The sequence below is a fragment of the Eschrichtius robustus genome, chromosome 18 (assembly GCF_028021215.1).
Source record: "Eschrichtius robustus isolate mEscRob2 chromosome 18, mEscRob2.pri, whole genome shotgun sequence".
In the NCBI taxonomy this organism is placed as follows: Eukaryota; Metazoa; Chordata; class Mammalia; order Artiodactyla; family Eschrichtiidae; genus Eschrichtius; species Eschrichtius robustus.
In genome coordinates, this window is record NC_090841.1 from 15,131,766 (window position 1) to 15,155,808 (window position 24,043).

A 24,043-nucleotide genomic window follows, 5' to 3' on the forward strand; every position below is an offset into this window, starting at 1 on the left:
AGTTTTATGTAAAGTAGAACATTTAGCTCTTTATAATTCCCTCAAATCTATAAATCTCACCAGTCTCAGATTCACTTCCTGTTGCCTTCCTTCATTATATGTTTAAAGGTAATCAATAAAAACTGATTTCTCTTTGCAAGCACTTTCCTGTTCTGCCAGAAATAACAGTAGTCCCTGCCCTAAAACGAAAAAAAGGAAAAGGAATATTTACCAGGAGAGGAGAAAAAGAAACCGCCCCAGCATTTTTCCTGAGCCAAGTGAAACACAAACAGCAAATCAAGTTTATTCTTAAAGAAAAAAAACCTTTAAAATATTCCTGGCATTAGTCCTATTCTTCAAAATCTGTGGTATCAACAAGTTTTTAACTCTGGGTTTGTATTTCCACTCTCTACAAAAACCTCATTATACTGCCTAATAGCTTTACTGTACTGTCTTTCTGTAGGAATCCACACATCACACGCAAGACTTGTGCTCAATGCTGAACAGTGAAGCAGCAGAGGAAGGATAGTAAGTCCCCCAGCTTGCCTCCTAGGGCAGAGTGGGATGCAAAACCAGTGGGAAAAAACAGATGAGAACAAAGTTACATCTGGTAAGGAAATCAAGCACTGCAACAATGTATCTCTGACTCAGAAACGCAAAACTTTCGGGCACTTGAATTTTTAGCACAAGAATTTTCTGACTCAAAATTTTGTTACTTGAAGGTTTTATATTAAATCATCTAAAATCATCTGTTGGTGTTTCTCCAATATACAGACTCTACTTCAGAACTCTCCATTTTTAATGTTTTTTCTTCTGCATTTTTTACCAAAGACCATGAGAAAACACCCAACGAAAGAGCAACAGACTTTTACTTTGTGATGAAGTTAGGAATACATTTTATACGTTTTCCTGGCTTCCTGTTTTCTTGAACTCTGTACTGTCTACAGAGGTTGTCCTATTTCACCAAGGCAGATTATAAATCACACAAGTTCAGCCCGTCAGGTTGAAAAATGGAGGTGAAAGGCACAGCAGAAAATACATGAAGTATAATTAAAACCATATGACCAGAGATATTGAAGCAATACTTGTTGGAGGCAACCCAAGTAAAAATCAAACCTTTTCTAGTGTTAGTGAGACTGGCCAGTCCCTTTGAAACAAACACACATCACTTGCTAAATACTCTTTTTTTTTTTTCTCCTTCACAGCAAAAGCAGGGGGAGAAGTTCAGCCCTAACAAGGTAATTAAGCCTATCTTTGTGGCATAGTTAAATTCATAGTTGTTAATGTAAAACTGATCTCTCATTTAAAACAGTAATCATTTATTTAGAAATATAGTTTAAGATGGGGCAGGGCTCAATTTTACATCCACCAAAAAGGATTAAAGGCTTATGATGACAATGTTGAATCAAAAACCTTTTCTTTTCTACTTTCCTATGAAGTTTTCATCTCTTAAGACCTGAGGATTCCAGAAAGACACAGATGCTGTAATTGCTTGTTGTTGATCGTAAAGAGCCAGCAGCTATAAAATCCAAACTGTCTCCTGGACTACACTATAAACAACCTAGACACCACTGCCTCACAGATGTGGTACTGAGCTGGCCAATGATGTACATGTTTAAGGATGTACAGAAATTAAGAGCTCTTGAAGTTGTAAAGCATCTTTGACTTTGGCAATCTGTCCCCAGAGCCTATGTCCCCTGAGTGTTCCAAGGGTCAATTACCATAATCTCAGTAGATAACTGGAACACAACCTTCAATATTGCTTTGGGGTTCCAGTAAACAATGTTAAGTTTAGCGAAGTCACTTACCCCCCAGAAACTGAATTCCTCCAGCCACTCTTCCCACTGTCCGGGAGATGAGCTCCGACACACAGCAGCCCATGAGGGCGGTGAGCGCCACGAGGAGGAGGAGGCCACAGCCCAGGCCTGTCACGATGGTAGAAATCCTCCATTCTGCGCTGGGGATGCCCTGGAAGGAGGCGTAGCGCCCACATTCCTCCACCATCACCATCATCTGCCGACTCTCATCGTGCACGGGATACGAGCACCTCCGGAAAGTACCGAAGGACACAGGCTTGCCCAGCTGAGATCCCCAGAGCCAGTAAGGCATGAAGAACCCCACGCAGGAGGTGGCAGCACAAAGAAACGAGAGCAAAGCCCAGATGACCCCGGTGCAAGTCAGACTGGATGCCATCTTTCACCAGACAGGGCAAGGAGGACTCAAAGTAACTGTTCTGGGTCTGCCGGAGGGAGTGAAGGTGTGAAACCAGCGGGGACCCACAGGTAATCCACAGTTCTGTGATGGGGGAGTGTCTATTAACAGAACGGGTCTTCAGTCTTACTGGGCATCAACTTCCCATCCTGTGCAGTAACGAAGATGGTCCCTGGTAAAACCATAAGAAATATTAAAAGTTAAAGGTTTTTAGAGACGCGATTAAAACCGATTCAGTTGGTCTACAACTTTCAACTAATAAATAGTCAAAGACGCCTCCATACTCCAAAGTGAGAAGAATTCCTTCTCTCTATAAACTTCTCCGTAATTCAAATGCTGTCAGACTGGCTCAAACCTTTTTCATGTCTTTATCTCCTATAAATGTCCCCAAATTAACTCATGCACTTAAAGAAATGCACGACTTCTACTTGCCAAGCCAGTGAATTCATTTCATATACTCACATTAAAAGTAACGTAGCATATTTACCGGCAGTAAACGTAATTCCAAATGTTATAATAAAATGAACCATACTGTGGTTTGTTCAGTTGGCTTGCAAGTTCATGCTCATAACTTGTCACAACTTCTCTGTGTCCCTTTAGGTGCATTAACACTCTGCACGAGCCCGAACAAAATAATTAGGATCACTTTCACAATTATAGACTGCCCAGGCCTACAGAATGGATGGGACTATTAGGCATCCCCAGTCCTCATTCAGTAGCATTTGTGAATGCCTTCAATCTCAACTATCTTCTAGTGTCAACGAAAGAAAGCCTGTGTACGACTTATTTTCATATCTGCAATTTTGATTCACGGCCTCCAATTATTGGAACCATCTCTGCTGCTGAAGGAGTGTCAGTGTCTAATCTGAAAAAGAACCCATACTCGCCAGGACTCTACATCGAACCGCAGTCATTCTAGTGATTCCACGTGCATTCACTTCCATACCTCCCTCCCTCTCAAAAAGAGTTCCAGAACCACTTCCCACACTTTTCAGAGAGAATACAGAAGCCCAGAGCCACGCACCCCAGTTCCATCCCCAGGACTCTTTTAACTCCAGCTTAATCTCACCCACCCCCTCTCCTTTCCCAACCCTCGCCCCTGCCCTTTCCTTCCCACCCACCGCCCCATTTCCACCCCAGTGTGTCACTCCAGGGTTGCTCCGGCTACTTTTTTTTTTTTTTTTTTTAATCTTGTCAACTGCGGTCAGCATCAGCATTAAGCGGCTGAAGTTGGTCTGCTGGGCCCTGAGGTTGGGGAAGACGGGTGGCACGGGGAGGTGGGGTGGAGACCGCCCTCACCTCGCGCTGGGGCAAGGCGCCCCGGGGTTAGCCAGCCCCCGGCAAAGGCCTCCCCCACCCCACCCCGAAGACACACAAGGATCCCTCAACCCCCAAAGCGGGAGAGGGGCGTTTTCCAGCCGGCCCCGCGCGGAGGGAGCGGATGAGGATGGGCAGGCAGCACCCCCCGGAGGCAGACGCCAGCAGCGGACGCGGCGGGCAGGGAGAGCCGGCCGGCAGCACAGCTCAGGAAGTCCGGAGCCCGGGCGCAGCCCAACTCCGGCGTCCGGAGAGAAAGGAGCGGAGCCCGCGCCCCGTGGCAGCCGCGCGCGGGACTCACATGGCTGGCGGGCGGCGGCCACCTTCTCTCCCGGCGCCGGGGCGCACTCACAACTTGCTGTCTCTCCCGGGCGGAGCATCCACGGCACGCGAGACCGTCCTTCCCTCTTCGCCGCGGTCCCTAACAGCCGCGGAGCCCCCGGGCCCGACGCGGGAGGGAGAGCAGGGGCCGGCAGCAGGCGGAGGGCTCCGGGAGGACGCGCGGCGCCGCCGTCCGTGCAGACCCGCTCCCCGCGGCTCTCCGGCGGCGGCTCGGGCGGAGCGCTGTGGCCGCGCGCGGGGCTCCGTGGCTCGCGGGCGGAGGGGCGGATCTGCCTTTGGCAGGCGAGGCACGCAGCGCCTCCTCCCCTCCGCCGCCCGGCCCTCCTCTCTCTCCTGTCCCCTCCCCTCGCGCCCGCCGGGACCCGGAGCGGACGCCGCGAGGGCGCGGCGCGGCAAGGCGGGGACCCTCCCGGCACGCGGGGCGGGGCGGGGCGCGCGGCCGCCGAGTGCCGGGGTCTCCTCCCACCCCCCGGGCGGCTGTCTGGGCTCCTCCAGCCCCGCGCCCTCTCCCGCCCTCCTAGCCCCGCGACTCCTTTCAACGCGAGAGTGGCGGAGGCAGAGAGACCGAGAAGTAGGGGCGAAAGTTGCTTGTCCTCTCGGGTGCTCTCCAGGGGCCTGGAAGATGAAACACGCTCCCTGTTCGCTTTTCGGGGGTCTTGTATTTGGGGTTTAAGCTCCGGTTTCTGACCGCCTTTAGGAGACGGAGATGGAAAGGAGCGCCTTAGAGACTGGGCGCAGTGACCCTTTTGAGCTTTCAGGAGCTCTTGGCACGTGGTCACATTGGAAGGGGGTGAACAAGGCCCGTGTGGGCGTGGGAATGAGAGGCGAGAGCGGAGAGCCCGAGGCTCAGGGATTCCGTCAGGCAGCCGCCTTTCCAGCCAAGCCAGGGAGAAAGCAGGGGGAGATGACAGCGAGCCTCCCCCAAGAAACATCCTCTTCGGGAACCTCTCTCAAAGCATTTCTCCCTGCCTGTCCCCCTCTCTCCTCTTTCTCTGTCTCTGTCTCTCTCTCGCTCTCCTCTCTCTTCCCCTCCCCCCTTTCTCTTCCATCCCTCCGTCCAATCAATCTTGCAATCAATACCGCCATTGAATTTCTTTACTGAGAAACACGGATTCTGATTTCCCCTCTGGACTTAAGGTCTATTTTTTTTTTTTTTTTGCTTGTCATTAGCGCTAACCTCTCTGGAAGTTTAGAGCTACATTCAGTAGACTGTGGGTCTCTGCTGAAGACGGTATTTTAAGAATCCTGCCATCTGGGAATAGCAGTTTGTGAAGTAGCTACTTCCTCAGTACAGTTTGTGCTTTTTCAAAGTAGTTAAAAGTTAATAACTGGGTAGGTATATATTTCATAGTAAATTTTCAAATTGTACCCTTTTAATTAGCCATGGTGGTGTACTTTTTTTTTAATTACAGCTGGAGATGTGCGTTCTTTCATTATTATTTTGAAAGACTTTGTGTAATTAGTTCCAACCCTTTATGAGGTCACAGACCTTTTTAAGACTATGGTGAAACTGATAAGCCTCCCAGAAAAAGAAAAAAATGCACACACAAAAAGTTTTCTCACAGTGGTTCTCAAGGGAGAGAAGAAGGGAGAGTATGACCCCTCCCAGGGGATATTAGGCAAGGTCTGGAGATATTTTTGATTATCATGAACCAGCATCTGGTGGGCAGAGGTCAGGGAACGCTGCTGAACACCCTACAAGGCACAGGACAGACCCCCGGAATTATCCAGCCCCAAATATCGGTAGTTCTGAGGTTGAGAAAACCTGTTTCAATAAAATGTCAGATGGTTCCCTGTTCCCCTGCATCGCATCCGTGCTCAGAATCCCTGATCAAATGCTCTGATTTAAGTTATTTTTATTTGTCTTGTACAAGTCACTGGTTAATGAGTTCCGTGACTGTGTCATGATTGGCCTGACTTTCAGTTATGTATCCTGACCTAGTTATTACACAGAGCCTTCAGATCTGTATCATGTATAAGTAGAAGGTATGACTCCATAAAGACAAAATAATGAGAGTGAGATTCGGACTCACCCTTCACACACCCACTGTGGATATTGGTCCAGGGCACTTTCTCAATTTGGAGTTTGAAGCACCGAGATGGCTGGCTGAGATTAAGTCCTGGCTGTGTCTCAGTCCCTACACTAAGTCTTCTTAATAGACTATTTTACCTAGTCCTCAAAAATAAAAGCGGAAAAATATGAAGGAGGTACAATTATTACTTTACAGAGAGGTTAAGTAATTTGCCTGAGACCTTACAGCTAAAAGGTGGACTTCAAAAAAAAAAAATCTCATTCTCTGCATTCTGTTAAACAGAGTAAATGCTATTGAAGAGATTCTGCCGAAGATGAAGATGAAGATAGAGGAGGAGGCTGGTTGTTTTCTTTTTTAATCTATCAGGAAGCAGTATCAATTACTCATGAAAGCATAATGTATTACATACCAGGACTCAAATTTCTGACTCAGAGGAGTGAATTTGGACAAGCGGTGCCCTTTCTGGGCCTAAGTTCTCTCATTTGTAAAAAGAGGTTGGAAATAGATGACTCTACTTCATGACTTCTAGCATCATGATTATATAGATACTGTTATATTTGAGAAGAAGTTTAGGGTCATCCAATTTTGTTCAAGTATATAATTTTACAGATGAGGAAGCAGAGGCTCAGAAGCCTTCCAGTGTCTTACCCAGAGCTGAGCCTTGAATCCAGGTATCCTGGTCTCTCATTTCATTCCACCATGTAATTATCTTCCCAAACTACTGAGTCATCTGAGTTACTCCTTGAGTTCTTGTATGCATACTTCATAGGCAAAATGCATTATACTATTTTTTAAAACCCTTGCATTAAATTTGCACCTTCAAAAGGATCTTTAAATTACTTCCCAGCCAGAAGTTCTCACATAGCAAATGCTGCTTATACCTCTCATTCCAGGTTTGAGTTTCTAGCATGTTTGGATGGTAGTCCCATTAAGTCATAAGATGAGATCATGAATGTAAAAATATGTGGAAAGCTATAAAGCATCTATGACAATACTCTTGGTTAGCTACCAAATATTAATTCCCAGTCCCTCTTTCTTATTCACTAGATACTTTTGGTGGCCACACGACCCTCTTCTAGACAATCAATCAGCTGAGGAGTCCTCTAGGGAAGACTGTATTCTCTGATTAAAGAAGGAGGCACGAGAGAACAGTTCTCTCACCATCTTGGCCGCCTTTTGGACACATTATTGAAAAATAAAATGCTTAGAGTTGTGGCAGCCTTTTTGTAACTACAAGGAAAATCACAGAAATAAATCCTAGCACCCTAAGATTGTGGAGCTACTCACCTCCTTTTGAATTTGTTAGAAGTAAATTATAGACTGTAAGTAGATTTAAGTCATTGTTATGTAAATTTTCTGCTTTTTAGTATCTGAAAGCATTTCTAATTGATAAAGCACTGTACAGATAAGACATTTACTCAATGATTAAAAAAACACACACATTAGTCAACATTGTATCCCAGTGCTCGGCCATAGAAGATAGATACTCAATAATTTGAACATTAACTGAGGGAATTCATAAACAAATCAATATTATTGTGATTATTTTCCTGTTCTAGTGCGGCCTACAGAGTGGGTATTTAACTTTTAAACAGAGGAAGTGTGCTATGTGAAATTAGGGAAGGAGTATGATAGTGAAATATAGAAAACACCATGGAATCAATCACTGCTGACCATTGGGGATTGGTTGAAAAGGGGCTTCTTCAGTTCACATATGTGGCAATCACTGTAGTTTGGCTGATACAGTGTCCTTTCCCAACCCTCTTCTTCCATACCTTTCTCTCCAATCGAAGCAGTGAAAGCTAAAATCTCCATTTCCCAGCTGGTCTTGAAATTTGAGGGGCATGTGACAGTGCTAGCCAATGAGAGGAAAGTGGAGGGATGCTGGTCCCATCACATCCACATCCTCTTTCTTCAACCTTAGAAAATGGATGTGGTACACTTTGTAGCACAGCAGGCACCTTTCAACCGTGAGGTGAAAAGCCTGAGGACAAAGCCCACATACTAAGAATGATGGAGTAAAATGGTGAGTCTGGATCCATGGTATCTTCCTTAGGCCGCTACATTATTCTCAGACTTCTCTTAGGTGAGACCAATAACCCTTAGCTGTTTAAATCTGTGATTAGCAATAAATAAATACCTGCTAGACTATTCAAACTAACTGTTCTCTTGCAGTCCAAGAGCTAGCACCACAGTTAAGTGGATTAGAGCATGGACGCTAAGCAGAGCAGAGAAGAGAGAGGGCAGAACGATGTCAAGGGAGAATTCATTCTCCAGCAATTGGTGGCTGCAGTAGGCATTCCTCGTCTATAGCATGTATTAGAGAAGATGGACCCTCCTTACAACTTGGCAATAGAAACAGGAATAGCTATGGAGATAGTTGATAAAATGTCTCCCCTTAAAGTCTTAACTTTGAGAAATTCAGGGAGACTGAAATTCTAAGCATTATAAATGGCCTGATACAAGGAGGTACGCCTCAAAGACAGACCAGCAAGAGAGAGATGCAGGAAGATGTAAGATGCAAAAGAGAACTAGTGGATAACGAAAGGAGAGACTCCATATAGAGCCAGGGAAGAGAGATTTTCCTTAACTGTTTCTGGCTGGGGAGTTTATCAGTTTATTATCAGAATGGATCATTTGTTCCTCAACAGATGCTGGGAGATACCCCAAGAAATGTTCCCCTAGCTAAAAAACTATAATCAGATTTTTCAGCACAGAAACAGCAAACGGTTAAAATAAGTAGAGACCATGGTAAGTTCTTCCTTTTTGCCATTTCCTTCCTTCCTAAACTACCCCTTCCCTTCATGAATGCCTTCTTAAAACAGATTTAATGAGGTATTGCTATGGTGTCCATCTTATTTGTAGGGAAAAAAAAAAATCTCACGGGACAAGTGACCTTTCAGATTTCCTGGTCTCCATTTCAAGTAGTCTCTGGATGAGATCATGGATTGCTTTTAAGATGCTTATTCTTCCATTTGTATACATATATTTACCATAGCTATCCTAACATCCTGTTTAAGTAAGGTTGCCTATTTCATTTTCTAGGATAGAAATAGGATAGGATAGGATGTGTTTGATAGACTCAAGACCCCTCTTCCCTGTAGAAATTGCATATGTCTCCTTATGTACAATTTCTAAACATAGTGATTTGTATGACTATATTCCCCAGGAGCTCTCATGGAAATAAGATGCATACAGTCTGTGGCCTGCTCCCAGAGGTGCTGTCTGCATTATTCATTTAAAGTTTGTGAATTACTTTGGAAATACAAACTGCCATATAATTTCTCTATGTTATTCTTTTATGAATTAAAGTAGCATACAAATTTTAAATCAATAACTTATTCATAAGAAGAAAAAAATGTGAAGTGTTAAATCACATTTAACACAGCAAACACTTCACATTAAACCATCAAAATGGGAAATGTCCATAATATGTATATTTTTGCTACATGACCCAGTATGCATTTTAAAGCAGTGCATAATTATGTTTAATACTGAATCAGTGTTATGCTTTTGCTACTTTTAAATTATGCTTCTTTTTTCTTCTAGTATCAAAAGTCATCTCAGGCTTTTTCAGTGTTACAACTATGTTTTCTGATTTTTAAAAAATTTCCCAGAATATATAGAAAGAGAAATATAACAATCTCCATAGAAACAGATAAAAATTTTGTGTATATGTAGATAATAATATTTTCCACCAGTGTCATAACTTCTGAGAGAATTCACAAAGATTTGTACTACAGTATTTTAAAAATCTTAAATCCCACCCTCCTTCACCAAAATAAGATGCATTGCAAGGATTGAATATACTAATGCAACAGTCTAACAGAAGAAAGCCAAACTTAAATGCTGAATTTGGTATTATAATACTAAGAGGGGTTAACGAACACTGATTTTTCTAAAGTAAATAATTTCATATTACAGCCATTGTGAAATGGCAGAGGGGAAATGCATCTGCCCCAGTTCCCTGGATTTCCTCAGGAGAAATCTAGCTGAAATGTACCCGGCCTCTCTCCACTCATTCAAACCCTTGGGGCAACTGGTGTCTCCAGGGAGAAACCACCTGCCAGTGTGCGTGGTCAGGGCTGCTTCTCTCTTGTGGGTGAACCTCCCACAAGGGAGACCTGCCCTCATCCACGTTGCTGAGAAGAAAGGGTGGGTGAATCTGCTGAGTTCTGGGCTCCATTAGCAGACCCTTTGCCCCTCACTAAGCCACATCCTCCGCTTTAGCCTTTATCAGTAATAATCATAATATTTTAGTCTCCATCTGCCTCTTTTTCCCCCTTAGTTTGTTCAGATTGCAGCTGGGGAAGAAAAGTGCTATTTATTGGCCCCCGTGAGAGACCCCACTAAGAACTATCACAAATTGAATGTTTGCATGCTTAAATATTACTTAAATATTACTATTTTGCGACCAATATGCCAGCAACACCAGGTCTTTACTAACAGGGATCAAGGAGAAAAGAAGGGAACTAATTTTCAGCAGTTAGCATTGAGTCAAAAGGCCAAAGATTGTCTCTTAAATGCTGTGCTTGGTTGAGTCGCCAGCTAGAGTGAAGGGGTGGATGAAAAGAGAAAGCTTTTTTGCTAGTGATGTCTCTGAAAGATCAGTGTCTCAGTGTGTTAAAAGCAAAAGAGCATGGGCAAGGTGACAAGAAGCAGAAGATATAAGAATAAAAATAGAATTAAGAGCAGTGTCAACAGGTAGACATTAGAAGTGGTGATGGGGGTAATAAACAGCGGAGTTGGGGAGAGGAGAGAGGGAGAGGGAGGAAAAGAGGCTGGGAAGGGGAGAGAGGGAGAGAGTGACAGAGACAGAGGGAGGGAGAGGGAGGGGGAGGAGAGGGGCAGAAAGAGAGCCACACAGAGAGGGAGACCAACAAAGAGTGAGAAGACAGGTGTTCTGCTTCTGGGTTTTGGTTGTTTTGCTTTGTCTCCCGGGAGGGAGGGATAAAGAACAATGCTGTATCTTCTACCTTGAAGGCACAGACATAGGATACTTGCCATGTCTGGTGAAGGATGGGAAAAATATGGATCCCGTGATGCAATTGCTACTACGAGGGCATTAATGTGTCATGAGGAGGACATGTCCACTTGGAATGTCAAAGGGACATTCACTACGTCGACTGAAATAAAAATGCACGATGGAAGAGCTGTGCATTTCAGGTCTATCTGGGGACTACTAAGGACTATATAGCCCAGGAGACAGCCTCTCAGAGAGCTCTGAGGAACTGCTCTGAAGAGGTAAGGGGGGAGGTCAGTGTATATGTGATTTGGGCAAAGGGGGTACATGCAACCAAGCACGTTTCCGTAGAAGTTTGCTGCTAGTCACAAGGAATAGACATCTTAGTTAATGGTTTTAGTGCTTTTCTAAGTATGGGAAGATGCAAGAATCCAGGTTCACACAAAATTTCTCCTGAAAGTATCTGACTACCTGAAGGCCTGCTCTACCAGTTTTCCCAGAGTACGGAGTGCCTCATTCCTGATCTCCGCCCTGAACTCCTTTCAAGGTAGAAGATACAGATACTAGCCACTGTGACTGCAGTGGCTAGTGCCTCCATTCTTGTAGAACCAGATGGCAAACAACATTTTTCAGTTGTCAACTATATGCAGGGAGATGATGAGCTATGTTTCCCAACCCTTTGTCAGGTTCTATAGTAGCAATCCAGTGTAATAACTGATGTTTGATGTGATGCCTTTTCCAACTGGCTCAGGCAACTAACCCACCCTCCCCCGTGCTTCCCATCAGTTCATACCTACTTCCGCTATAGAGCTTATGACGATGGTAATTGTAATTACTTGGTTGTGAGTGTATATCCCAAACTTGATTGTTAGTTTTTCAAGAGCTACCTTACTCATCCTGCTAGGCACATAGCAGGTGCTTACACTGTAAGGCCTAACATTTCATGGGCTGCCTTGACATCTTTGAGCCTCACACAGCCCTGAAGGCCTAGCCATGAGTTCCCCTGCTCTTGCCAGATATGCCCCCATCCAGAAAAACAGGCTGCCCGCCTGACTAGCTCCCCTATTAGCCAGATCAGCTGCAGCCCATCTGGTCCTCCACCCAATGGATTTCATCTCCGTCCCAGCTCACAAAATGATTCAAACCAATCAATCACATCCTCCCGCGGGAACAAGGGAGCCCTGCACCCTCTTGTTAATACAAAGCCTGTCTCTTACAGCCCCTGCTGGCTTCCTCTGCTCTTAAGTGCAACGCAGGTATGGCTCTATGTGATGTGCGGGACCCTCTGTCCCTGGGCTGTGTGTATATGTGACTAATAAGTGATTGTCGTGATTGTCATCTCATTGGTTCGGTGTCAGGAGTCGTGTGTTCAGCCAGCTCATACTCTTTGGGGTTGGGGACCCCTCTCTCATCAATGAGGTGACCAGGAGGCGATCAGAACATTGTTGAATAAATTATTTGATTAAAAATTTAATGTCTGAACCCAAATCATCGTATCATCAAAAAAGACTACATTATACATTTCTGTGTTTTTCTTAAAGGCATTAAATTATACAATCTGCTTTGGGAATATTTCCATATAGCAAAAATATTAAGTTTAGATGTGAAATCCTTAGCTATCTAGAACTATCTTAACCAAATCAGCCACTCCTTGATTGGTGCCGGTAAAAATTTTACTATGTAATTGAAATAAGCAATTACTTACCAATTATTAAAATCAAAATGTGGTAAGATTGAGGGATTTTTTTTTTCTTTTGGCTTATCTGTATTTCCTAATCTTTCCTCAAATAACCTGGATTACTTACATAATTAACATGTTTAATTAGAAGTAGAAGCCAATTATCAATTGAACGAGCTTTCGGAAACACAGAATAACTAAACCTAACCCACTGGATAGGACAACTATGAAGAAGTGAATTTCAGGTCAAAGTAAGGAAGGGTAGGAGTCGTCCCCAGTGGAACATGCACTTCAAAAACCTGTGAACTCCAGCACAATCAGCGTCCGCTCAAATTGCAGATCTGTGTCAGGAATGTTGTAGAAAACAATCCAGGTTTGGTCTGAAGTTCTAGAGCCTTTTCTGTTCCCTTAGATTCTTCTGGAGTCAACATTCTTTAACACTTCTGTAATAGCTTAAATTCATTTCCAGTGAGGCTCCTACATTTTTGCAAATCGCCTGGAGAAACTCTAGTCTCTTCTCACTAAGTTGTGGGTCTCACACCTGTCTTACCCCAGGTTCCTCGTAGCAAACCCCAAGTGGTAAAAGACCTCTTCTTCTTTATCTCCCAAGTAAGGCCACACCAGGTGGCAGGTTTTTCAGAGACTTAGAGGAAGACCAGGGAGGGGGGTGCATTTTAGCCCTGCATAACAATCTGCCTAAGATGCAATACTAGAGCCCCCTGCCATGGGGAGTCTCCCAGGGCTCCTTAGAGAGCTCTGCCTCCAGCCGTCATTCTCAGCCAGGTGGGTCCCTCTTTCTGGACCATCCTTCAGTTGCTCCTTCCTGCACCTCTAAATTTTCTGAACCACTTAGCTCCTGTCTTGCAGGCTGCCTTGGAAACTTAAGTCTCTGTTCTCTGTATTGTTTGAGCAGTTCACTTTGCCTCTTTGTCTGTTGTTCATCCTCTGGGGATGATCACAGCCACAGGCACTAAATAACACCCCCCTCCACCGACCCAATTTTAAAAAAATGTTCTTTTGCTAAGGAGATTTGAATTTGCGCCTTCTTCAGATGTTAATTGGCTCAAACATCAGCCCGCTTTTTAAAAACATAAGATAAACTTATTTAAAATATATTATTAGATTATGCTTCAAAAGGCACGTCTTTAAAAACAGTAAGTTCTATGACCTCTTAGAGACCCTTTGAGCCAAAATATTAAAGTAAAAATCCCACATTATTACTGGTTTGAGAAAGAATACATAAAACACACCAATACACTGCCTTCCAAAAAATGTATGTTTTCCACGAGGATTTAGAGCCAGCTTCTGACCATTATAAGCAAAACCCACACTGTTCAGCGGTAGAACACTATATGGGGGGGGTCAAAAACCTGAGTTTAAATTCAGAGTCTGGATCTTGACCATACTAGTTATGACTCAGATATCAGTTCTATTGTAACCCATTTACACCAGGCAGTGGCTTTACCTAATAAGGCTAGTCACCATTGCATGTAACCGCTTGCCTGAGATGAAATGAATCAATTAATTTATTCATATCAGTTAGTGGTAGAGTTTGAATTAATGGTAGTGCTTGGATTAAAATGTGATTGTCTTGAATGTTGTGTTTGTTTCTTTATACCAGAAGCCTCCTAGTGGCAGAAAGGCAGCAAAAAGGACCTTCAGTAATTTTTCTTCTAGGTATAAGGGTGAATGTAAGATTTCAGCCTAACACTGCCTGACTTTTCTGTTAATAACTGATTAGCATCCAATGTCTCTACTCTTAACATATTAACATGGGAGCAGATTTGGTTTAGTATAGTTATATTAAAAATGTCATTAGCCAAGAGAAACCCAAGTTCTATCCTTGCTATAAACTCCCTGTCAGTTACATTCTGTTCCTTCTTCTTGTGTTTTTGTTTTTACATATATGGCTATTATTTCTTCCATGGTCACGATACTCAATCAGAAATTATGCGTAATGTGTTTACTCCAAAATTTTAAGACTTCACTTACAACTTGCTTTTGATCCAAAAGTATTGCAAGTCTTACTTGAACTTGGATATTGCTTAGAAAACAAATAATTATGGTGTAGTGAAGAGAGGAAAGACCTGGTTTCCTCAATTCAAAAGAGCCTCTGAGTCTGTTAAACAGAACAGAGAATAAATCTCTGGTTTTTGATGGATGCTTCCTAATCCTGATTTTTGTCTGTAAAGAGGCAGAAAAGGGAGAGGCACAAAAAGGAGATCTAAACGCAGGGTAGAAGTCTGGAATACCCAGTTCTGGGCCGGGTTTAGCTGCTAAATTGTTGCTTGACCTTGGACATGTAACAGTGAAAAGTGAGAGGTCTGATCTGATTGTTCTCTCCTCCAAAAACAGCTGCATCGTTCTTCAATGAACTGGATAATATGATTACCAATAGCCAGTCAGGCCAGGATCAGGCAATTCCCCGCTGTAGTATGTTTGCTAAAACTACGTGAGATCAACTTCTGGAGGGCTCAACGAACCCCAGCAGGAACATGGATGGAAAGATGCACCATTTTGCCATGGATTAACTCTTTCCCAATTTTTTGTTCCTGTACTTTTTAGACAAAAAGAACACCCTAAAGCCTTAATAACAAGTCTCTTGTCCTAATCAGTGCTGGAGAATGATAGGACAACCTGACGTCAAGCTTCCCAATGTAATAAGTTAATCCAAACCATCAATTTTGAATTGTTTATTTTTCCCTAGCCAGGTTCTGCAGAATTTTTCTTCTGCCATCTTAGAATTCATTCAGTAACAATAACAAGAAAGAAAATCCAACATGTTCAAACCTACAGTAAAAGTTCGACCTACCCTTCTAAGATGAATTCGAGGGTGCAATTAGTTTGCCAAGAGCATGCAAAGATCAAGACCCTTTTAGGGGTCATAACAGTTTAATGAACCTAAATTTAATTGCTTTTCTTGTTTTATATTGAAGAGAAAAGTTATCTTTGTTGGGGAGGGGCGGCATGTCTGGGTATTTTCCAGAGTTTCTTGGATTAAGTGCTGCTATATAATAAAGGTAAAAAGTAGTATAAGATGTAGCATAATGACTTGCTGCCACCAAGATAGGATTGATCTGAATTTGATTTAGCCATAGAAATATCTCCTATGGGAAGAAAGCCTGTTAGGGCTTAGAGCAGGCAGATTCTGGGCTTGGCCACTTACTGGTTTTCTCATCTTGGGTAAGTCAGTTATTCAGCCTCTCTAAAACTCAATTTGCTCATCTGTAAAATGGAGCTTATGTCTTCCCATAGTGTTATTCTACAGACTAAATGAGAAAACATATGTAAAGTTCTTATCACACTGCCAGGCACACAGAAAACTGCTCAGTAAATGGTAGTTATTATTTTAGGAAGATCTCTCTTCTACTATCTTAGAATTCATTTAGCAGCAAATAATCCCCAACACATTCAAACCTACAAAAAGTTCTGACCTACTCTCTTAAGATGATAAAATTTAAGAGAGCTTTCTTTTTAAAGTACTCAATATGTAATCTGGTGTTTCCCACGATTCTTTTTAAGAGAGAAGACAAATTTTGACCAAATTTTTCATACAAATAAAAGTATCAAAGTAGACTCTGATTTTGATATATTGTTTAGTATGCTATATTATACAAAATGGTAGCCAATAAAAGTTTTCCAATGGAAATAATCTTTGACACTTCAATACATCAAATTAATGAACATTGAACTTTGAGGAAGCAATAGAAATATGCATTTATCCAAGGGTGAAGTCCCCCAAAGCTAAATTCTGTGGGTCCAATTTTTTTCTTCTAATCAAGTCTGACTCTCTACACCATAACCCCTCCCTTCTTTCTTTCTTTTTTCCCTTCCTATCTCTGAATCTATCTTGACCATCCAGTTTAGCAGGGACATATATATATAAGTTGGGGTCTACAGGGAAGACACATTAATACAATCCCAAAGTCCTTATTAAATAATAGCTCATAAGTGATATAGCCCTCACTGATTTCTATCAATTCTAGCTAATAAAAATTAATAGCCTTCGTGGATAAAACACAAAACATACTAGTCTGCAATAACATCAATCATCTTCTAATTCTTTACCTTACTGACTATTGTGAAAATAGAAATACCTATCTGAGTACAAACCCAAGAAAACATTTTTTCCTGCTGTAATAGACTTCCGACTTTAGAATTGATGTAGAAACCCCCAGACACCATTTTATCTTGATCAGGTTTCGGAAACCAAATAAATGTTATTTTGATTGTTAAAAATGAATACTATCCTTCCACGGCAGAATTACAATAATGGGTATAGCAGGATGCCTCTTCATCAATCTGCTGCGAGTTTATTATTTACGCAGAGACCTGTGAGCTAGAAACGGCAGGGTTGCTACTCACTAGCGCCATCTGGTGGTGACCTAGGAGTATGGTTTGCCACATTAGAAAACTGCTCCCTGGCACGGACCTGGCTTAAATCAAGCATAGTTAACTCTTAGCATGAAAGTATTTTCTGGTTTGTGGATTTCTAGGTCTTTAATGACTCTTCATTCTTACACCCATTCTCTGCCGTTGGCTGAAAGGCTAAGCTTAGCATTCTTACCAGAGGTTAAGTAAGCAGGGAATAAAAAAGGAAGCTCGCGTCAATCACTATTGTTTTTGTTATTTGATGGTTTAAAAAAATATGACGTTTCCTTACAGAAGGATTCTAAATAATATATGTAGACACCCCCGCCATCCCCACACTCAGGAGGCGGAACTTATCCCCTCCCCCACTCCCTGGAGGGTGGGTGGACTCAATGTCTCACAAAGAATAAAGTATGGAAAGGAAAAAAAAATAGTAACTTTCCAGTGGAGAAGCCTGACAGATAACACCTTAACCAGGTGACCTAGATGAACATTACTGGCCACGTGTGGATTCCAGTTTCCCCCGATATGATGTGACCAAAGCACACTTCACTTCCATGGTATTCTTTCCAAAAACCCATCACCCCACTCTAATCACACCCGACCAAACCATATTGGGGGACATTCTACAAAATACCGGATCAGTACTCCTCAGAACTGTCAAGGTTACGAAAAAACCAGGGGAGGCTGAGACACTGTCACAGATCAGAGGAGACTGAGGAGACACGGTAACTAAATGCAGTGTGGTCTCCTGGATGGGATCCTGCAACAGAAAAAGGGCGTCAGTAGAAACACTGGGGAAACCCAAATAAAATCTGGAGTTTAGTCTGCAGTAAGATGCCAATGTTGGTTTCTTAGTTTTGACAAATGTACCACAGTATGTAAGATGAAAACGTCTGAGGGGAAACTGAAACTGGATGAGGGGTATATGGGAATACTCTCTTCTATCTCTGCAAAATTCTGTGCAGTTCCAAGTAGTCCAAAATAACAAATTTATTTTTTATTAAAGTATTAAGTATTTGTTGTATGTCCATGTCTACGCTGGACGTTCTTGAGGACGACACTTCATATTTGAAGAACATGTCACACATGAAAACACGTTTTCATGTACTTTCATCTAAACTTCCATGGCAGCCTGCAAGGTAGGCAAGATGGGATTATTTCCATCGACAGTGTAGAGATGAGGCAGCAGAAATTAAGAGTTTCTGTCCTTCTGCAAGTCACTCAAGGAGGAAGAAGAAGAGCCAGGACTCAAGCCAGGACTGGTGGTTCCACCTCCAGGACTCTTTCTATACCTCATAAATTCCTCACTTTTAAATTCGAATCCTAGTGGTTCTGGGCTTCCCTGGTGGTGCAGTGGTTAAGAATCTGCCTGCCAACGCAGGGGACACGGGTTCGAGCCCTGGTCCGGGAAGATCCCACATGCCGTGGAGCAACTAAGCCCATGAGCCACAACTACCGAGCCTGCACTCTAGAGCCCGCAAGCCACAACTAGAGAAAACTCGCATACAGCAACAAAGACCCAAAGCAGCCAAAAATAAATAAATAAAAATTTAAAAAATAATAATAATAAATAAATTCTAATCCTAGTGGTTCTGTTGGGTGTGGCTGACATGAGATTGTTAGATTTAATGTACTCATGTTATCCTGACCCCTCTGTGTGAGGATTTGAGTGTGGAAAATAGCAATGAATGCTATAAGAAAAAAAATTGAAATGGGAAAGAGTAAGTCAAAGTTCCAATATTTATTTACTCCCAGACTTCATCATGAAGTAATAAAGTTCCCTCCGCCAAGAAAAATCCCTCTCATCTTTAGGGCTTGGCTCAGGAATTACTTTGCGAGTCCGTCCTCCGGGCTCCCCACGGCATTCATGGTGCACACGTCTCCGAAGTCTGTACTTCTGTAGCACTTTTCACTGCTTCTTTTGCTTGTTTCTTTGTTTGTTTGGGATAAATATTAGAAATATACATTCATATTTTTGCTACATATAAAATGACTCTCCCATTTCTCCTTTTCTTAAGCCACTTCTTCTATCCAGATTTAAGCCTCAAATTTAATTAATTTAATCCTCATTTTTTTTTTTCTAGCCAAATGGCTCATTGTGGATGGGCATGTTAAATTCCTTAAGTTAAAAGTCTCAAACTCAAATGTCTACAGGAAACAGGGAAGGAGTATAAATGGGTAAAGTAGATCCAAGCATAAGAAAAGTCAATTGGCCTTCTGTGTCTCTTATTTTCCCACTTTCAAAAAACCAACAAAAATGGATATTTTTCTACTATAAGAAAAATGGTACTTGATGATCAATGGTAACTGATATTTGACCTCAGGATTTGTAGGGGAACAAGAGAGTGATCTGGGCACTTCCCTGCTGGTGCAGTGGTTAAGAATCCGCCTGCTAACGCAGGGGACATGGTTAGATCCCTGGTCCGGGAAGATCCCACATGCCGCGGAGCAACTAAGCCCGTGTGTAACAACTACTGAGCTCGCGTGCCACAACTACTGAAGCCTGCACGCCTAGAGCCCGTGCTCTGCAACAAGAGAAGCCACTGCAATGAGAAGCCTGCGCACCACAACAAAGGGTAGCTCCCGCTCGCCGCAACTAGAGAAAGCCCGCGCACACAACGAAGACCCAACGCAGCCAAAAATAAATAAATAAATAAATAAATAAATAAATAAATAAATAAATAAATAAATTTTTTTAAAAAGAGAGAGTGATCTGAATTGTGGCAAATAGGAAAGTTAATGCTTGAATAACTAGAGATGCTCTGAGAATTATGCAAGATCCTTTGAAAGACTCAAACGTTGCCTTGATTATTCCTTACGTCTACCATATAGAAGCAATCAGACAGACATGCTGCCAAGCGCTTAAAGGTCCAGCAGAGAAGTAGCTAGGTAACGGGAGGCGGGAGAACTGAGGACCAATTTCCAGGGAAAGATATGACATTGTCATGTCGACTCACAAGGCTAACTATGGGCAAAACAATGACAAAGGCTATACTTTCTAACCTTCCCAATTCTCCATGTCTAGTTTGGGGCTTCTCTCTTTTCATAAAACGTTCGGTACCCTGAGGTAAGGCTGCCCCTGCTATGCTCAAGCCTTCTCAGGAAAGCCCAGCCCCTTCCATCTCCCATTCTTTGTGGCCATTTCCCATTCTTCCAAGTTCTCTCAGCTGAAATTCTATCGGAATAACATTACCTCCTTCATTGGATGCATTTTAAGTAGGACTCTATGTCTATGATGTTGAGCACTTTTTCCTTTGCTTCTTGACAATTAAGTATTCTCTTTTGTGAATTTTCTGTCCAAATCCTTTGCCTAATTTCCATTAGGTTACATAGAGGGGATTTAACAAATAAGTAAATATATTAGGGCTAATGGAAACTAAGTTTCTTACGGAGAAGGGAGTTACAATCACAGAAAGGAAGAAAATGAAAATGAATCCTGTGTTGTTGATTGGAAATAGAAGGATTGAAGTGAGGCCATGGTTTTCGGTATACATAGATGGATACGTAGATATCCGTGTAGGCAGGGAAAAGTATGAGATAAGTCTGGAGTATATTATTATGACAGAAAGAAAGCAAATACTCAATGATGGAATTGTATTAAGACGTCACAGAAGCTGGTTTGGACAGCCTCCCTCTGGTCAAGTCTGAGACAATTTGAACATAAAAATAAATAACAATAGCAATAGATTATGACTCATTGAATAAGATAAGATACTATGAGTCCTAAACAAACAAGCAAGTTTTAAACTTGTTTGAGGGACTTCCCTGATGGTGCAGTGGTTAAGAATCCACCTGCCAATGCGGGGGACACGGGTTCGAGCCCTGGTCCGAGAAGATCCTACGTGCCGCGGAGCAACTAAGCCCACGCGCCACAACTACTGAGCCTGCATGCTACAACTACTGAAGCCCACGCGCCTAGAGCCTGTGCTCCGCAACAAGAGAAGCCACTGCAACGAGAAGCCCATACACCTCAACGAAGAGTAGCCCCCGCTCGCCGCAAACAGAGAAAGCCTGCACGCAGCAACGAAGACCCAACGCAGCCAAAAATAAATAAATAAAAAAACTTGTTTGATGAGAAATGGGATATTTACATAGTTTCAAATTACTTTCCATGAAACACTTATTAAATGGAAAGGAGAAAGGCATAATATTACAGTGAAGAATTCTGGCAGATACCACCTTAATCAAACGATAAAAGTGAATATCACCAGTAATTGGACAAATTAAAATTCTGTACCACCTGATAAGATGCAATTAAAACACAGCATCAACTACAGTGATGTTCCTACCGATAAGGCGTCCTGAATCTCGTTATGAGGAAAATCAGAGAAAGTGAAATTGAGGGGCATTCTATGAAATGACTGGCCGATGATCTTCAGAAGTGTCAAAGTCATAAATGGTTAAGAAGGGTTGAGAAGCTGTCCCAGACTGAAGGAGAATAAGAGATGTGACACATAAAGACATCACGTGACTCTGAACTATGTCTTTGGTGAAATTAATGGGATCTGAGGACTTCTTTTTAAGACCGTCAAATCATTTATTGCGATTCAGCTTGTGCCCGAAGGGCCAGGAGAGGGTTGGGAAGAGAGTAAACAATTGGGGTGCCAGTGGTGTCCGGGACAGTTCATGACGGTCTCCCCAAAGCGTCCGTAGGAGGGTCTGCGGTCACCTGGGTCCACTGTTCCCGAGCTGGCGGGCCTCCTGCGGGGCTTCCTTCCTTCCTTCCCTCCTCCCTCCTGTGTCTGCGCCTCCTCCCCGCATCCGGCTGCTACCTGGGCCAGACAGGTAGGGGGTGGGGAAGTGGGCGGGTGGAACAAGCGACGAGCAGGGACTTCACAGTGGACGCCGCAGCCAGGACAGCAGGTACTGGCCGTCCCTGCAGCCCTGGCGCCCCGATGGGGAGGGCTCAGCTGCGCACCAGCCTGTAGAGGGCGCCCTCCACGCCACCGCTGGGTCCCAGGGGTCCCCGGGGGTCCCGGAGGGTCGAGGACCTGGAGCCAGAGCGGTTGCCCTGGCGCATCGTGGCCAAGGTCTCGACAAAGGATGTAGGAGCTGCTGTAGCTGCGGTGCGCCCAGCCAGGAAACAGTTGTTCGCCGCCAGCACCCTGGGCAAGTCTCCCAATTTCTCACCTGAGAACTCTCACCTCTAATCCCTGTACTGATGGGTGTCCTTAGAGGACTTGGTGGTGCTGACGGTGAAGACACAGAGCCAGGAAATCTACACAGCCAGTAAATTTTCAAAGTTATTTTCTTGATTTTGATGTCTTTATTGTGGTTATGTTTGTGGGAAAGAGACACTAAAGTATTTGATGTGATGGGGGTCAGGTTGGGATTTGATTTTACCTTATTACAAGCGGATCAATTAGCCTGTTACCATTTCAGGGATGCTGGCAGAAGACATAAGAGGCCTGGGTCAGAGACAAAGTATTTTATTACTCACGGCACAGGAAGCAGTATGAACGCCATCATTTGCATCTGTCCCCATTCCCTCAAAGTCCCATGGGGGCAACACAGAGGGCCCACATGGCACCTGCACATGCAGTGGGTTGCAGTACAGGGAGAAACACTGACCTTGGGGAACCTGCTGCTTTATAGTAAACAGCAAGCCTAATCTTTGCCCACAACATTGCCTCACCCCTCAACGTTGCTCATTGCAAACAGAACGCTGATACGTACCCAAGGAATAGTGTGTGCCACGGGAATTTTTGTGGCAGTATTCCTATTATTCCTACCATTGCAAGGTTGTGAACAACTGAAGTGTCCATCAACAGTACATAAGTAAATTATGGTGTATTCAGAACTAAGGGAAAAGGAATGAACTAGTGTTCCATAAAAGAATATGGAAGAATCTTACAAATCTAAGGTTAAATGATTGCATTCAGACACAGAAAATATACAGCGTATTGTTTCATTTGTATAAAGCTGAAAAATGGACAAAACTATGGGACACAGAGGTCAAAAGAGTTGGGGTCCTGGAAGTAGTGTCTAGAAGGGGCTTGAGGGAGGTTTCTGAGATGCTAGCAGTTGTTTTGTCTTTATCTGTGCGGTGGTGTCATGCTTGGGTTCACTTTGTGATAATTCATTGAGCAGAACACTCATGATACGTGCAGTTTCACATATGTTTTTACTTCAACTTAAGATTTAAATGTGAAAAGAATGCTAGTGCATGCTTACATAAGTGAAATAATATAAAGATGTGTAAAAGAGAGGCTAATAACTTTCCCAGCTTCCTAGTCTCCTGGGGTATCCGTTTTTAATAGACCAGTATTCCTCCTGTTATACTGTCTCCTAATTAAACAAGCAAATACAATCATGTATACACAAATAGCTCTGCTGTCTCTGTTTTTGCTTTTATCCATTACGTAATACACTTTATAGACTTCAAACTCTAATATTTTTATTTGACAATTTGTCATGGACTTTCTGTAAGTCAATAGCTACAGTTAGAACCTTTAGTCTATTTTTCTACCCACACTTCTGTAATTTTACACAAATAAGTACATATACTCTTTTCTGTTTTTAGTGACGCCTTGTTTTTTCTGTGCATCCCCCCTCCCACACGTGATCTCTCTTACTCCTTGAAAAATCTGGTATTTTTCTCCCTACTTGTATTACCATTTGTAAATGAATAATTTGTGTATTTGATTATTCACGTATATAAAGTGAAAATTTATATACAAATGTATAAAATACCTTCATATTAATAATCTCACACTGATTAATTTTGTTTAATATTTCTACTCTACCTTGTTCCCAAAATACATTTAATGTAGCACTTTCACCTATGTAATAATCAAAGCTCCATATGGCGTATGGCCCTTCAAAATATACAAACATACATTGTTATTACAAATACAGCATTTCAAAGGTAAAAAAAGTGTGACTCTAGTTTTACTTCTCATCACAATTTGATTATCTGGGCAAAGAGTACCTTCTTTGAATTAAACATGAGGCTTTACCAAGGTGTATTGTTTACACCAACTGGAAGCAAATGGAAATATTAGCCTCAATAACATGCACTAATTTTTCTGTTCACTATCTGCATTTTAATCTCCTATCTCTGGTGGGGAAAAAAACTCATTATTAAATCGTTAATGTCATTGCCTAGAAGTTAACTAGATGTTCTTTTGTTATACTTAATTTAAA

The 24,043-nt window shown here is 42.6% G+C and overlaps 1 protein-coding gene across 3 annotated transcripts in view; it reads right to left on the bottom strand.

The window, feature by feature from the left end:
• LHFPL6 (LHFPL tetraspan subfamily member 6) overlaps window positions 1-24,043 on the bottom strand; it is a 280,940-nt gene that overhangs the window by 240,759 nt on the left and 16,138 nt on the right. For 2 of the 3 annotated variants that reach the window (XM_068526740.1, XM_068526741.1), the window contains exon 3: window positions 1,788-2,362. In XM_068526740.1, the coding sequence (XP_068382841.1) occupies window positions 1,788-2,172 (385 nt within the window). In that variant the 5' untranslated portion in view covers window positions 2,173-2,362. Of the gene's footprint in view, window positions 1-1,787; window positions 2,363-3,808; window positions 4,078-24,043 lie in introns of those variants that run through there. The other variant, XM_068526739.1, reaches the window with a different exon arrangement.